This window comes from Nelumbo nucifera, chromosome 1 (assembly GCF_055504915.1).
Source record: "Nelumbo nucifera cultivar China Antique chromosome 1, China Antique-T2T, whole genome shotgun sequence".
Lineage (NCBI taxonomy): Eukaryota > Viridiplantae > Streptophyta > Magnoliopsida > Proteales > Nelumbonaceae > Nelumbo > Nelumbo nucifera.
Window position 1 is genome coordinate 206066482 of NC_142649.1, and position 17171 is coordinate 206083652.

The 17171-nt window shown below is 36.8% G+C and overlaps 1 protein-coding gene across 6 annotated transcripts; it reads left to right on the forward strand.

The window, feature by feature from the left end:
- Positions 1 to 15404, forward strand: LOC104590665 (uncharacterized). 6 transcript variants are annotated; one of them, XR_016080987.1, is made up of 13 exons: positions 6 to 170; positions 299 to 334; positions 5801 to 5968; positions 9818 to 9918; positions 10011 to 10374; positions 11952 to 12815; positions 12935 to 12992; positions 13381 to 13442; positions 13514 to 13620; positions 13713 to 13800; positions 13906 to 14053; positions 14211 to 14308; positions 14459 to 14595. XR_016080987.1 is itself a non-coding variant. In XM_088895932.1 (12 exons), the coding sequence occupies exons 3-12, from the start codon at positions 1898 to 1900 to the stop codon at positions 14780 to 14782; spliced, it is 2190 nt and encodes a 729-aa protein (XP_088752058.1). In that variant the 5' UTR covers positions 130 to 170; positions 299 to 334; positions 1880 to 1897; the 3' UTR covers positions 14783 to 15404. The 6 variants fall into 6 exon arrangements, 4 of the variants coding, with proteins under 4 accessions (XP_010247686.3, XP_010247688.3, XP_010247687.2 ...); XR_016080988.1 differs by lacking the exon at positions 14211 to 14308 and having other exon boundaries at positions 13906 to 14038; positions 14459 to 14588; XM_088895932.1 differs by lacking the exons at positions 13906 to 14053; positions 14211 to 14308 and adding an exon at positions 1880 to 1951 and having other exon boundaries at positions 130 to 170; positions 14459 to 15404.
- Positions 15405 to 17171: the final 1767 nt, after the last annotated feature.

The window sequence follows — 17171 nt, forward strand, 5'->3', positions numbered from 1 at the left end:
AACACTCGCAAACTTAGCGTAAAATAAGAATCGGTAACAACTCTGGCACAAAAACGTATATGGCTCGTGCCTCACTTTTCTTATTTCTTTCGACCCTCAAGGCCTCGAGGCCCTCGACTCTCTCTCCCCCCTCCCTCTTTCTACGTATCAGCATTCTTCAGCACCAGCAGGTAAGATCGATCACCTCTCTCTCTCATTCTTTTTTTTCTTCTTCCTCTTCCTCCTCCTCCTCCTCCTCGTTATCTTTTTCTTCTTCACTTTTAAAAGTCAATTCATTTGTGTTTATTTGCCATTTTAGGGCATTAATCGGTGCAGGGAGACAAACACAGTTGAGGTACAGCCGACCTCATTTGGTTTGTTAGATTTTATTCTGTTCCTTTAAACTCTGTTTAGGGTTTTGTTTTGCCCTGTTGATTGTCAAGCAAACTTGCTCCGTTCAAAATCATTTGGAGCTTTGACTTGGTCACAAGCCCTGTTTTCTTGAAATCTAATATTAACTGTTTTGTTGCAAGAATGTTGATTTGAAGTTTAAAACTAAGTTAGAACTGTTTTGTTGCAATCGGTGCAGGAAGCAACCTAACAAAATATGTATTGTAAACGTAAATATTTATATACTTGGTGGGCTCACTTCTGATGAATATCCCATCATATCGACCAGGGCTGCATTGACACAGTCAAATAACAGTCTCTGGTTTGTCTTCTCTATCTGTAATTCTGGTTGATCTCAATGGTTAGGCAAATTCTAGTTGATCTGATCAGTCAGTAATGCCCAAATCATCTATAACCAAGGCTCTAGGAGCTGCCGTATTCGTGATGTAATTCAGACGACTCAGTTCAAAATGCAAAAACTGAAATTTCTATAGTTCTATGTTGAACAGAAGGCAGAAACAATGCTCCTACCAGAAAATGGTTAAACTACTAGAAACAATGAGGCTAGAATAAAACTGATGAACAAGGCCATGCAGGTTAAAGAGCAGCAGGCTGACAAACCATGCCTTCTTATTTATTCTCCTACCGTCAAGGCAAACCCAAATTTGTAGTCTTTCTTCCAATGGGCAATCTGCAAGCAAAATGGTAATTAACTGTTACATAGAAGCTACAAAACAAAGAATCAGAACCATGGCACAACGGGGAAACAAGAAAACAAGAAAGCCTTTGCATCTTGAAAGCTAATTTTCTTTTCTTTTTTAGAAAAAATTCTACCACAAAACACGTAAACCACTGAGTAGATAGAGTTGTCAATGGATCAAATCAAGATCCTGATCCAATCCAAACCTGACCAGATAAAGCAGTTTACAACTCTCAATATTTTGATTGATTTATATAAACAGATTGAATTCAGACCAACCTGTCCAATTGTGTCAAGATTCAAATCTAATAATTTACTATGCGTTATATTTTACATACATCTATTAGTAACATAACTTCTTAACTAGAAGGTTGTAATGCCAGTCTTCTAGATAGTTGTAGTAATGAGTATATGAACAAAGTCCAGAGATCAAACTAGTCATATTTGAATTTGATCAGATTAATAATTAGTTTGAATTCGGATTTAGTTGTATCAAACTTGAATCCAACACATTGTCATTACCACCCCTAGTCATTTTGTCACCCCAGATAAAGTATACCCTAAAAGGAATTATCCCAACTAAATAAGCATGACCATTTGACCTATAGACATTTATCTGACAGTTCCACCATCCAATTATCCAACCATCTAATATAGTGATTTTTTTTTTTTTAATAAGGTAAGGTATTACATAGTGAAATAGATGTATGGCTATGCTCATCTAATTAAGTGGATTTTTTTTTTTTTTTTGAGAAGGGATAGCTCCTACAATTTCTGACAGGCACAACTACATATGTTCTACATTTACAGTAAGAAGCAGACAAAGGGATGTCATGGAGTTCTATGCTTATTGCTGTCTTGATATGTGGAGATGTTTTATTGGTATGGATGTGTCTCTGGGGGCTTCTTTTACTTTCACTTGTCTCGGTGATATCTTATCACCTGGGATTATATCTTTCTTTAATTTTTTTGAAGATAAATAAAAAATAAACTTTATTAGAGAAAAAGGAAAAGGAGATTACAGCAGGGTGATAAGGAAATCACCCAGCAAGAACAGACCCAAAATATGACAGGCCCGGCCTAACAAAAGCCCCTAAAAACAGAGAATTAACCCTACAGACATACCGACACACCTTAAGAAACAAACCCATATCCAATAAGAAATGTCACAACAAAAATCACAGAGATCCCTACCACCAACCCCTAAAACAACTAAAACAAAACTATAATAATAATAACACATTTAAAGCAAATATGCTAGAAAATATGAAATCAATACATTAATTGTAAAAGATCAATATAATCAGATGTTGTCTTTAATGTGAAAAAAATGTGGGCAAATTAAAGAACCAGCAGTACAATAGAGGGATGCCAATTGAGCTGAAACAAAGGGTTTTTGGAGAAGTTTGGGGAAGGTAAGGAATCAGTTTCACTTATTGAGGAAACTGAGTTGATAGTGTATTAGAGGAAGGTTGTCCGGATTCCTTTTTGAGGAAACTGGATTAACATAGTGTATTAGAGGAATAGTTAGTACTGAGTGATGCTTTTATGAAGGGGATAAAAAATAATTGAAGTGGGAACATTGGGAGAGAGATGGAGATAGGCGGTTGATAAGAAAGAGGATATTGAGCAAAAGATTTTAGGAAGTAGAGACAGATGTGGATGAAAGAAGTTTTAAGTAGCATGGTTCCAGTTGTATCTTACTTCTATATATGCCATATTGTGATAATCCAGTTTCCCTTTTAGAAGAGAAAAAGGAGACCAAATTGTCTGTGGATCAGTTGGACATGGGAGCACAAGATCTTACCCATTTGCATGAAAAGGAATGCACTGTAACTGCACATAGGTAAAGACTGGTAAACATCTGGTGTCATGTGCAATTTATACTTCATTGAAACAGGGGGCAATGGAGTGAGCGTACTACCAGGTGTGTAAAACTGCTCCAAAATACTATCCCATTCTATTGTAGTGCATGGAAGATCCAACTTATCAAGGTTAATCCCTTCTGCAGCAAGGCAGGAATCATCTTGTTCATATATCGTCTTTCAAAAAAAATCTTGTTCATATATCTACATATTTTTGAGATTATTTAATATTTAGAGGAAAGCAATGGATGTTATTTTAATTTCGTGTAAATATTACAGTCTTAGCAAATCTCTACTCACCAGTTTATTATGCATGTTAACAAACTGACAGACTAAAATGACAAAGTGAATTAGTATATGTACTTGAAGCAAAACATCTTTGGGACCAAAACTGACACCAGTATCCATGTCTTCCATCCTCACAGCTGACATGAGCTTGAAACAATTAGTTGGAAAATCTCCAGCTTCTTATCATCTCCTATTTTATAGCATCCAGAATACCTTAATCCCTGCCACTGACATCCAGCAGGCAGCAGTAACCCACCATCCAGATCCTTTCACAATGGTGTCATAACCATCTTCATCACCAAAAAATTCTACTGCACTTGTTCTTATTTTTAAGTAACTCAAGTATATTATAGAAGCGAAACCTTAGAGGTTAAAGAGAAGGGTGCAGGATTTTTGTTTTTTATCAGCAACACAAAATCAATTCATTAGATTAAAAAAGCATATACAACAAGAAGTTGTGAGCAGAAAACAAGAAGCCCAAAAGAAATTATCCCACTAATTACAAAACAGCCCAGAACATAGATTGTCTTTGAATTCCTTGTTTAGCTAGACTATCAGCCATGCTGTTAGCGGATCTCCTAATCTGCCTTATTTGAATCAACATGTCTTTAGATATCTGCTTGAAGCGCCTGATGGCCTGGACACATTCCTTAGCTTCCATATTACTCCTTCCCCCTTCTTCAGCCAATTCACAACAATTTTTGAATCCCCTTCAATAATCAGCATGTGAATCCCCATTTCTTGAAGGGTGCAGAATTTCAGTGTTGATTCACTTTGTTTCATTGACAAAAGTTGCTGCCAGCATCTGTGTAATTCCAGAGACCTTGCTTCTTTTCAATGGGTTGTATATTAGAAGACTGTAAGCTAGCAGCTGCCTTGTTTTTTATGAAGAAACCAAATTATTAAAACATCATGATTGGATTGGTGGAAGAAATGTATGTAGTTTTGGAGCATTTCTGTAGGACACTGGAGACAAAAAGGCTTGAGAAACCACTGCCTAAATTATGTCTCCCATTTAATGATTCCAATTGGACAAACTCATGGATATCCATCTTAATTAAGTAAAGAGGAAACCAACTAGCTAGAAGCTAACCCATTTGGAAAATTCGGTTGCATTAAAGTAGATAGAATCTATGAATAAAAAAGGGTAGATAGAATCTCTAGACAATTAGCAAAACATGGAATGAATTGGTTTGTTTTCTCTAAAATAAACATTAGACTCTTTTATCCCATGGTTTGGCTTAATTAGTTGTTGAAGTTCAGTGTTGATAACTTGACATGGTCAGAAAAGATCACTTGGGCTAGCTTGAGGCCAGTTGTTTTGGATGGTTATCTAATTTCAGTATAACATTGCAACATTACGCCATCCGTGCTTGGTAAATTGGGCACAACCTCATTTCTAATCTCTTGATGACTCCAAAAAACCAACCTAATGAGACCAAATCTGTAGCTAGCTTCATATATATTGCAGACATCTTAGTTGGATTTCTGATGGTGCAGAGAAAAAAATGTTGAGTTTACTAAAAATTCAAACTTTGTGCCAAAAATCATGGAAATTGTTGCAATTAGATTTAAATCATATATAAATACATTTCTGTCTGATTGACTCCTGACCCTTTGCATCAATTATGAATTCATTCAGGTTCATGGGTGCAGGCTATGCAGTACTGAAACTCAAATATGAGATTTGTTGGCTAATAATCATTCAGATAGTTCAGAAATCCTTTTTGCAGAATATCTTTTGTTGATTATTGCCTTCTATTTGTGTCCACAAGAATTGTACAACTTAACATCCACTTGGATTGAATTTTGAACTTGTTAGACGGTTTGGATTGATAAGAAACAATGAAGTCATATAGATTTAAGGAGTATAACTATGAACAAGTCCCCGAGTATAAACTATGAACAAGTCCATATAGAAGGTGTTCATGTAGAAAGTGCTATGAACAATGTTATTATTTTGATTGATGCAGGGCCCACATGATTTCATGATATCTATTTGCCATTGAGTGCTGTATGCATACCTATATTATTATTTTGATTAATTAAAAAAGAATGAGAATGAAATTTGTAACCAAACAGGTTAAACTTTACTCTCATTCTTGCTACAAAAAGAATTCATTTTTTAGGAAAAAAGCATTTGGTTTGTAGCAATATTTTCTCATTCTTCCCATTTTTATCCATCCTTTTCCATCTTAGAATTTCATCTTGGGTAAGAATGAGAAAGAATGGGAGTTTAACTAAACATGGCCTAAAATTTCACATGTTGCGTGCACAACTGGGTATAAGCTGACACTCTTTTCTGTGATTTCTGTGATCAATGGGATGAAATTGTTTGGGTGAATGGGTCTGCTGGTCACGTTCTTGATTGTAAAGCATTCGCTTTTAGTCTCTGATGTCTATACAGTCTTCCATCACTCCCCTTTCCCTATCTTTTTATTAATACAGATATTACACTTTGCCTGTCAAAAAAATCTAAATATTCTATAGTCATTAAGATTGTAGGTGTGTGCCCTTTTACCTGTTGCATCCTTTTCTTGTGTGTAATGAAATACTTTTGATTACTTGTCAATAAAAGGAAGTTGATGGATGTGAAGAAACGGATTTGGTGATGGAAGATTTGGATCGAGCTGATGAACAGACATTTAGGGTTAATTTCAGTGGGGGTGGAGTGGTAAAGCTGCGAGAGAGAGTGAAGGAAAAGCTGAAAGAGTTCATGGGGGACTACACCGATGACACTCTCGTGGTATGATTCTATCGCTTTCACTCTCTCTCTTGATTTGCACAAATATATATTCTCTCTTTGCAAATTGGAAATTTGTGTACTTGGTAGAATCGTCGATTTCCACTTACTGTAGTATTAGTTCATGACAGAAGAGACACAAGGGTATTCTGTTTTATTAGTCTAAACCTCAACCAATAAATTTCGTCTCACTCTCTGTCCAAGCTGGAGAAACACAAACTGAACAATCAATCAATCAATCAATCAATCTGTGTGTGTGTGTTGTGTGGTGGTTTTTTTTTTGGGGGGGGGAGGGCGGTTTGATGCTATCGTATCTTATGGTGCAATCAAACTATGTATTAGTCGTGCACACCTTTAGAAACTTCATGCACTTTAGTTCACACCTGTCATGTTCGAGAAGTTTAAGTTCACATTTCAAAACTCTTATTGATATCTGCATTTTAAATGCTTTTATTTGACAATTGATATGCACTACATATAACTTGGTACAAATGGTGCAGGAATATGCACAAGTAATAGGTTATTACTTATGATTTTCTTCAGGCACACAACTTATTAAAAAAAATCCATTTTGGCAATGATTTTATTTGATTTTTTGTTATGTCTAGTTTACCTTGGATTTGTCTTTCCTCATTACAACCAAACTCTTAGCCTGTTGTTTGATTGAAGTAGAGATGGAAATGTGGAGCAGAAAAGGATTTCTCCTTTCTGCTATTTTCCAGATTCGTTTTCTGGATAAAAATAGGCCTGAGTAGAATCCTGAAACTAGCCAGCTCTTTTTGCTACAATTTCCTCATTTTTAGCAGACACTTTTCCCTGCGGGCTTTATTCAATATTTCCATTCCCTCAAATACGAACACTGCTTGAACTTGGTGTAAAGCATTCCTACTGTGGATTTGTGAAAATAGAACCTGTCAGAAAGGTGTTGATATTGTCGACTTATGGTCAACCTCTCTACAGGGTAGTCAAGCTCGTTCAATGTAATCATGGTGTATGGACTTGGAAACATCATCTACTAGCATAAAATGCTGGTTGGGTTAGTATAAATCTAAGCTAATAACGAAAGGCATGGTGCCACCATTCCTGGTAAAAAGTTATATTTGAAAGAGCTTCTGCTGGAAAATTGTATATGTTTCATGTTAGGATATGCTTATCCAAGGTTATGCCTAGAGCAGTTCAGTTTCTCAGGCATATAGTCAATTCACACATGCACCTATAAGTCATACCCATTTAATTTTAACCTCTACTAGACCACTGGCCTGACTGGCCTGTTTTACTCAATAATTAATAGTAGTTACATGAATATGCTATTGTAACTTCTTATAACATAGAAATGTATTTTGTTGCTAAAAAGTAATTAACAGGACGTACACACTTTATTGCTTTATTTCAATTTCATGCTCTCATTTTGATTCCTCTGCTATACACACATTTTTATAGAACATTGCTATGATAACATTCTTTTGTGCAGAATATTAAATTCCTATTTCTGTCTAGTGTGAGTTTTGTGCTTTCATCTTTAAAGAAGAGGTTGCATCTCGTGCCTCTTCATAGGCTGTTTGTATACTCACTGTTTCACTATTAATATCAATTTCTTTCATTTATAAAAAAAAAAGGTTGTTCTTCTAATGACTACCTTTCATGTCACTTGCAGATCATCATTTCAATGTAAAGGTAGATGGAGAAGTTAGATAACGTTTATATCTCGATGTTTTAAATTTGAGTTAATATTTTCATAAAGTCTGGCTTGTTGTTTGTTGCTAAAAGGGGGCCAATCTTTTTTTGCTCTTTATCTAAGTATTTTATAGTCTTTATGGATGCATTTCATCAGATTATTCGGGAAGCCATGAGTGCCTCCTAGTCCGAAGTCTTTTCTCTTCTTGGCCGGAAACTGGTTTCAGCAAAAAAGATGCCTTTCTGTGGTGCTCTTCTCCCTTAGCAATCTGTTTGGTCTTGTTAGGAGAGAGGAATCACTGCATCTCCAAAGGCAAGTCCTCCTCCCATTCCGAAGGTAATCTGTTTGGGCTTGCATCAAGGACTTCTCCGGCTTCTCATTCTGAGATTTCTGTGATCAGTGGGATCAAATTGTTTTGGGTGAATGGGTCTGCTGGTCACGTTTCTTGATTGTAAATCCTTCACTTTTAGTTTCGGATGTCTATATGGTCTTCCTTCACTCCCCTTTCACCTTGAAGGGGCTAGCTTTGTATATATTTATTGGGAGTTTTCCCTATCTTTTATTAATACAGATATTACACTTTGCCTGTCAAAAAAATCTAAATATTCAATAGTCATTGAGATTGTAGGCGTATGGCCTTTTACCTGTTTTTCTTGTGTAATGAAATACTTATAATTACTTGTCAATAAAAGGAAAGTGTATTGTCCAATTGGTTTGTTGATGGCTGTGGAGAATGCAGGAAGTTGACTTTATTGAATGCTTTAGAGTAGATCCTTCTTTTTTGGGTGGTGGTCTTGAATTTGTGGTCAACATTCTTGCCCTTAATGATCCTTCAATTGAAAAGTTGAAGGTGCTTAAAGCACACTACTATTTGAAAGCTGTGTTGAGTTTGGACATCAATGTTGGCAAGTATTGTGTATTTGTGGTTGGAATTGGGCCAGATGACAGCATGGCTTCTCATCTTACAATTGTTCTGATTTAGTCATGGTTAATTTTCTACAAATTCACCTTGGATTTCTTTTGTATGTCAAGGTTGTGTAAACTTTTCAAAGTATTCTTTTTGGCTTTCCTCAGGCCTCACCATCTATTTCTTTGTATATATAGATTTCCTGGTGGAAAAAATAAACCAACTTATGATAGTTCTTGGGAAGAGATGATGCTCAGAAAGGAACTTGGGAATTAGAACAATACAATGCAAGCTCACTGCAACTCTATGTACAAAAGATGACTCAATCTATTTTGACAAATGCAATGTTTATGGGAATTAGAAGTAAAATGACTTGAAATGTACAAAGATTGGCTGGAGCACATTATAACTAACCAATATTAGGGATGTTGAAATTCATAGATCAAGGAAACCGATTCTTTCTTCTTGGAGAGTGGCTGTGGTATATCATAGTGTGCTAACATTTTTAACTCGATTGTTGTGACCAAAAAATGTGAAGTGGATACTAGAGAAGATTTTTGCATTTATCCAGGAGGTTGAAATGCATATTATGGAGGAACATGACGGATTGTAAAGCTCAAATTGATATAGTGATCTTGAGTTGTATGTGAGTTAGGGTGGGGTGGTTTCACCGAAGCCCGCCCCAGGTTAAGCCCCTATCTGAACTTTGAGGCGTAGGTTGTCTTTGGCAAACTGTTAACCTGGCACCTATATTTCTGATTTGAACCTGAATGGGTTAGAGTTGGATTGCCAAAATCTGATAACTCAGTAATTTTGGCGGTCCTTAATATGTAAGATAAGTAATAACTATGTAAATAGAATTACAGTCTTCATTCCTTATTTTTTTGGGTAAAAATTACTGTCTTAATTCTTGTTCATCATTTCAGCAGTTTAACTTGTTGGTCATCAGATTGCCCCTTTTACATTCAGTTAAAAGTGTTGAGTTTGCCTTAGGATGATTATATTGTAGAATTTGGAAAGTGCTTGCAAAAGTGTTGCCATGTGTCTGGAGTTGCAAGATTAAGTTGAGAATAGGGATGCAAATTGGTAACCCAATTTGAAGAATTTTCACTGCATTAGGCCCAGGACCTTGTGCTAAGCCCCTAACCGCTACAAAATGCTCAACCCAGGCCTGCCAAGTTGCACTTGTAGTTGGGAGTTTATTAAGAAAAATGCTTTGACATTCGTGATGGAAATTTATGTGACTTCACTTCCATATTTGCATATGCAGGAATATGTCATTGTTTTACTCAGAAATGGCAGGCATAAAGGAGAGGCGAGGAATGAGCTGAATGTATTTTTGGGGGATGATAGCGATTCTTTTGTATCCTGGTAGGTCAACTTTACCTTTAATCTAATTTGAGGTCATAGAAATCATTTACTTCAATGTGGTTGTTATCACCTGCAACTTAATATTTGCGCAGGCTCTGGGATCATCTCTCTTCAAACTTACATCTATATGTACAACCTGGAGAAACTTGTCAAGATGAAGTGACTAAGACAAAGCCTGTATTGGTTGAACAGACAGAAAGATATGATCCTAAGGATCTAGATTCTGAATCTGAAAGGGAGAACTTAACCAAGGAACCTAGAAGCCGACGGAATAGGGAATGGAAAGGACTAGTGAGAGATGTAGCTGAGCCCCCTCCTCTTCGAAGCTCAGAGATTGGTGATTTTCACTCAGGCAAGAAGACTCACGGAGGATCTGGTCGTAATAAACGATCACACTCTCCCAGACCTTCACACCCAAGAAAACGGAATCGACAAGATGATCGGCAGCCAACAAAGGTTAGTAGCTTTATTTTGCATATTTGCATGAAAATGTGATGCATACCAGATGTCTCATGAAGCTGAAAATCTTGTTTGCTCGTTCTGCTGGTATCTTAGAATCCATGGATATGTGCAAAAGGTTTTAATAGTAGGAATATGTCTTAAAACTGGCATTCTGGATAATTTTATGCCAAACTATTACCAATATTGTTTGGATGTACACGCTACTCACATCTGTCTTCTAATACAAATACATGCTTGCTTGTTTTGTGATAGTCCTGTGTCTTCTCCTTAAATAAAAACCAGTTCCACTGTCAGAAGCTATAGCAAGTTCTTGTCCTTTTGTATGAAGATAGCTTCTGGATGATCTTTGGGAGGAATTGAAGGCAAATTGTTCACATAGTTCACTACGTTACCTGTTCTCAGAAAAACTGAAGGTAATTATAGAAAGGAATTTGTTTCTGAGTGTGGAAGTCAATAGCAAAAAGGACCCAATATTGGTCCCAGCTATTCTTGGGTCTTGGGACGGTTTCACAGGATACAGGCCAAGCCTTTGGCATTTTTTTGCACAAGGTGGTTTCTCTCAGACTCCTGTCAGTTGTCAGCCCAAGGTTTTACCATTGCACCACACAGCAGGGCCTATCTATTATCTATATCTATATATTCTGAAAACCACTAGACATTTGATACTTCAGAACTGAAGGCCCTGTCTCTCTTCCTGTTAGAATTTCATATGTTTTGGATGACATGAGACCAGCACACCAGAAAAGAAGCATGTGGACTATTTTCAATAGATTCACGATTTTTTTTTTTCCCGTGCAGCAAGAATTCCATCCTTAATGTTGTTGGCTAATGGTAAAAGAACCGGGGAGACATTAGCAAAGTATGATATATTTTTTTCTTTCTTTAAACTTTGTGCAGGGAATTGGCCGAGAAAAAGCAGGGATGCTTTCTTGGACATCCTTGCACCTAAGTCCTACTGACACAGTATGTAAAAAATCCTGCCGACCAAGTTGCAGGTAGCCCTGCTAGGGCATTGAGATTGGGCATCTGGGGTTAATTTGTTGGTGATTAGGTTTTATTGGCTTCCTTCGTTTCTTTTTTCCCTTCTTCTTGGTCTTTTTCTGTATTGTGCCTTGGTCCTTGATATATCTCTTCTTATGTCTTTTATTTCTGTTATGTGAAACCAAATGCGTTCTTAGTATTTATTGTTCTGTTTGTTTCTAATCCTATAATATTTCATTTCTGAAAGCTATAATGTACTTCTATTAGAAGTACCAAAGAAGTATCTGACTTGTGGTTTTTTGTATTCAATGACATAGTTGTTCATTCTGACTTCTGATTTAACAATTTATATTTGTCACATATCCACTATCTTTGTGGTCTACAGACTTTTGAATTGGTAGAAGTGTCAATAATTTCTTTTCTGATCATGCATTAGAAATTGATTTTACTTCCATGTTCAAGCATCTTGTGATGTGGTTGGGGGACGGTATGATTGCCAGCTTGATAATTGCTTTTCTTTTTTTGGTTAAAAGTGACCATTCACTGCTATCTTTTATTATTGATCTTTCTGATCATTGTATTTGTGGCAGAGAGAGCTAAACTCCCATCCAACCATTGATGCCCCTCGCCGGTTGCTTCAATTTGCTGTGCGAGATGCAGTTGGGACTTTAAGGCCATCAAATGCAAGAACAGAGTCAGCATCAAAACGTCTTCTTTCTGTGGTTTCAACATCCACAGGAGATTCGTCCTTGGGTGATACATCACAGAGGATAAGATCGGTTGCAAGAGTACCAAGTACAATGAAAAGTGCAATTAAAGCAGCAGCAGAAGCTGCTGAAGATGTAACAAAGGTTAAATGTTCAGGAAATGTATTCAACCGACTGGGACGGGGTACGAATGTGTCAGGGGCAACAGTTCAAGCATCAGGGTATGAAATACCTACTTTGGAGAACAGAGAATATAGAGATCTTGACCAAGTTGGAGGAGTGGCTGACTCAGATTATATGCAAAGACATGATTATGGTGAACTGACAGGGAATATGGCAATGTTGGACAGGGGAGCTGTCTTGACATCTGATTCTGTATCTGATAATGATGGTTATGATGATGTTGTGGATCACAGGGTTATAAATGCTTCTCAGACTGATACATCTGTTGGAGACAAGGATGGAGATTCACTGATGGTGCAGTACAGAGTAGCTAAAAATACAGATGAAGCTGCGAGGAAAACACGAATGAAAGATCAGGATCCATCTTTGGCAGCAAACACTTCTCGTAAGATTGTGAAGATCTCGGTGAATGTAAATACATGGAAACCACCACACTATGAGGCTCCAGGGGAGGTTAGAGACACAGAGTATAGGAAAACAGCACATGACAGCGGGGTGGGTGAAGTTAAGCCTGGTATTCGGTTAATGAAAGAGAAGAACAATGTTGCAGCTAGTATTGAGAATGTAAGTAGCTACTCCTTGATTTGTGATTAAAATTGATTATCCTATGGGGCATTGCTCTTGTTCTTTTTATTCTTTGTACGGGTTTGCTGAACTGCACCTTCGACTCTGTTATGACTCAGGAATCACCTACTATGCAGGCTCCTCAGGAATCTCAAAAGACTGTGCCCCCTGCCACTTGTAAGTTACTATTCCCCTGCCAGAAGAAGTGGTGTAAAACTTGTGATTTATTTTTGGTATATTTGCTTTTCTCTTATTTATTCGAGATTATTATAGGGTTATTGGTTCTTTTGTATACCAAATCCCTGGCAACATGGCCTTCTCAATTTTGCTTTGGTCCTTACTTCCAGTTTATACGTCATTATCATCACTACCACAACCAAAGTCTTGTCACAACCATATCGGGTTGGCTACATTAGTTCTGTTCCGCCATTTCTTTTTGTTCAGTGCCTTTCCATTGTTAAATTATGAGTCCTTAAATATGTTCCTTTTTTTGTATGCTATTTCATTCTTATATCTTTCTTTGCCATTGTATTGGGTGGTTGAGTTTTTTCCTGCCCTTTTGCAGGTTCATATTCTACCAGTCATCCTTCGGAGGATGCTGATTCTAGGACCATCTTTGTCAGCAATGTAAGTATTTCAAATTGCCAATGCAGTGTGTGTTTGGTTGGTTTCAATCTTATCGTTGTCGGTTTCCGTAGGTTCATTTTGCTGCCACCAAGGATACCCTTTCTCGACATTTCAACAAGTGTGGTGAAGTTCTTAAGGTTATTATAGTGACTGATGCAGCAACAGGGCAACCAATAGGGTTAGTTGTCACAGTATCATTTTAAATTTGCTTCTTTGTTTCCGTCTGTCTGTAAGTGTATGTAAATGCCACTGAAAATGTTTGATAAACAGGTCGGCCTATGTGGAGTTCATGCGGAAGGAGGCAGCGGAGCTTGCACTGTCTCTAAATGGAACCTCTTTTATGTCACGCATTCTGAAGGTATAAATGAAGATTTTGGTTGTTTACTTGTTGCAAGGAATCGATTTACTGGAGCTCCTTGGAAAATGTTAATTTATTGAATTTTTTTGGGACATGCATGTGCAGTTTTAGTCCAGGATGAATTTCCTAAGAAATTTTGGTGGTAGCCCTTTCTGTTGCGGATGTTGAATCATCATCATCATCCGAGCTTTATCTGAACTCTATGGGGCCGGTTACATGAATCCTGTTTTGCCATTCAGTTCAGTTTAACGCCGTATCCATTATTAAATTATAAGTGCTTAAATCATTTCTTTCTACTTTGATCCATGTTGAATCAAATGATAGAAGTTATTTACTTAAGTTTCATTTTACGTTCTTGCAACGACAATTGTTTTTCACTCATTTCCTTGATTGTAAAATGGTTTAAAAAGTAAAATGTGAAAGGTTCTTGAATGTGGATAGTCAAAGACATAATAAAATTCTCAAACTAGCTGGTTGCATGTAGACACGATTGAAAAAAGATGATTAGGTACGTGCAGAAGTTCTACATGGGTGCATGCATGGATTTATTCTATCCACTTAATTAATGGATGTTCTGTGCATATATGTTTATAGCCGTTTTATATACTTGAAACATTCTTGTTACTGAAAAAACAAACCCCAATGTTTTTTGTTGTAGGTTGTGATGAGGACCTCTGCTCATCAAGAAGCTGCTCCCACGACTTGGCCCCGAATGGCACGAGCCTTACCATTTGCTGCTAGGCTTGCCAGGGTTCCATTTCCCAGAGGCATGCCAGGTGCATTCAGGGCCCGCCTCCCAATTAAAACAGGTGCTCGGAGCTTGCAGTGGAAGCGAGATGCTCCAGTGACTACAACTGGTGAGGGTGCTGTTAATGTTCAGAATGGAGTGACACCCTCCAGCAATGTACCTTCTCCAACTGGTCGGAATCTCACATATGTTCGAACAGAGCCTAAACCAAGTGGTAGTTCGGGTCCAGCTTAGTTCAACATTGTTCTGGGGCATCATGCAACCTTTTCTTGGCAAGCCAAATTGAGTCCCATTACCATTACCCAGCCCGGATTGATATAAACTTGGAAAGCAGCAGACTCACATCAGAGTTTTTCCCAGCCAGCCAAAATGAGTCCCATTACCATTACCATTACCCAACCTTTTCTTGTGGTGGAAGTGAATGAAGAAGGGCGGAGGCGATGTCTCTCTTTCAATTTTTTTTGTTTTTTTGGGGATCCAGGAAAAATAGAAGGATATCTTGATGGTTGTCATTTTGTTTATTTATTTTTTTCTATGTGAATTGTTTTCCACTTTTCCCCGAGGCCCGGGCAAGTGCTGAGAGCGGTGTAGAAAGATATGTGAATATGGAGGGAAGTAGTCCCCGGGAAATTGGAGACATTCTTCATGCATTCATGCCTTTGATGTGTGAAAGCCCCTTGGTTGTTCATCTGCGAAACCACAGCTTAGCTTGTGTCTGCTTTATTTGGCAAGGATACATTCACCCATCCACCCTGTATACCCCCAATATCAGCATGTTTAATATTATCTTGTTAGATGAAATTTCGTTACTATTCTCCAATAAAAAAAAGAATATGGTACATTTTGCTTTGTTTTATGTTTTCATGTTGTTGACCTCGCATAAAAATGAAGGAATAAAAATTCCCGTAAGTGGGTTGCTGATCAAATCAACGGTTTATGGCCAAAAAGAGATTTTACGATTACCTGACTGGTTTTTGGATTTTCCAGTCTGATGACTCCGATCATCTAGTCCGGTTGGATTTTGAAAACATGGTTCAAACTTTAAACCATGCCAAACCTTGACTGTGATGCTGATGTTGAAAAGGAGACAACACATTGATTGTAAGAAAGTAAAAGAAAGCAGAGCACATGGATGAGGCGTTTATTTGTTAGCTCTGTTCATTTTTTATTTGCTTCTCTTTGAAATCATAATTTTAACCAAGGACTAAAATTTTGCAACCGCCGATAGCTGTCGTATCGGTGACCCTCCGGTATGCCTTTACAGAATTACGGTGAGTGTTTAGGACGTGTTCTGTTGCATAGATGGTCAAATGCAATGTCTGAATTGAGTTAAATGTTGGGTCTTGCTTACCTTCATTGTCATCTGTTGCATAGATGGTCATATTTGAATTTTTGTCAGCTTTTCTGTACTTCTTGTCATTTAATGCGTTTTATCATGTACACTTTGGTTATGTATGAATATTTGAAAATTTCAACTGATAATATATCAAAAGTAGCTTAATTCAAATACAAATTTGTTGAATGCAAAACCCTGTATTTGATATATATATTTGTACTCCTTGCAAACTATGCCTTAGTTGTTTTGCAGATCAGGGTTTGAAGAGAATACATTTGTTTGGTAAGTTTCTGTTACTTCTACTAGGTTTGTTGTATTTTCTATTTTTGTGTTTTGTTAGATTGGACTTCGAATACATTTGTCTATTAAGCTTCAATAGGTCTTTATATTGGATCGAATTAGGCAATATTGGACTATCCAAATTGACAGTTTCAACCAGTTTTTTCTATTTGTCCCAATTTGTTCACTTCAATTATATGTAAAATAACATTTTTTTCTAGGTGTACTATAATTCTCTTGGTTATATTGAGATAAAGTTGTCAGGTTTATAATTGGATGAATTATTCTTGGATATCCAACAGTTTTCAGTTATACATTTGATCATCTATAGAAACCTCTTTTTCTTGTCAAAGAAAAGATATATATATATATATATATATATATATATATATATATATATATATATATATATATATATATATATATATATATATATACACACACTTCTTTTAATTTGCTGAATTAATTATTCTTTGTGAATTGTGAAACCCATTTTATTTTATTATGCTCCTTACATTGCCAATTTCCTTTATCTGGATGCACTTAATTCATTTGGTGTGAACATGGCCCTTCTAAAAGATCTTGAAACTCTCATTGCAGCTTGGAGGTGTAAGGCTTTTAGTAAGAGAGGACTGATTCTTTGAAAGTTGATTCCTATAGTCATTTGCTGGACCTTGAGTACTGAACGGAATGAGACTTATGAGAGGGTGTTCAATAATAGGATTTCCTCCCCATAAGCAATCATAGGAAACACCAAGAGATCTTTCTTTCAATGGGCAAGTATACACAAGTTCTATGGCTTGAATTTCTCCTTTATAGGAGTCATATGCTTAGCTCGAGCTACTTTGAGATGACTCTTATTAGCTAATTTTGGTCTATTGCTATTTCCTGTTTTATGTTGGCTATGTGAAACATAATTTCTTGGTTGTGTTATTTCCTGTTTTTACTGTTTTATGTTGGCTATTGATGATTTCCCTTTATTTGTTTTCCCTGCATCAAGTTTGATAT

Excerpts from the sequence above, each read along its gene's own strand:
- LOC104590665 (XM_010249384.3), top strand. The coding sequence starts at position 60 with ATGGCTCGTGCCTCACTTTTCTTATTTCTTTCGACCCTCAAGGCCTCG. Across the intron at positions 171-298 it reads GCATTCTTCAGCACCAGCAG|GGCATTAATCGGTGCAGGGA; the intron begins GTAAGATCGATC and ends TTGCCATTTTAG. Across the intron at positions 5,969-9,817 it reads ACACCGATGACACTCTCGTG|GAATATGTCATTGTTTTACT; the intron begins GTATGATTCTAT and ends TTGCATATGCAG.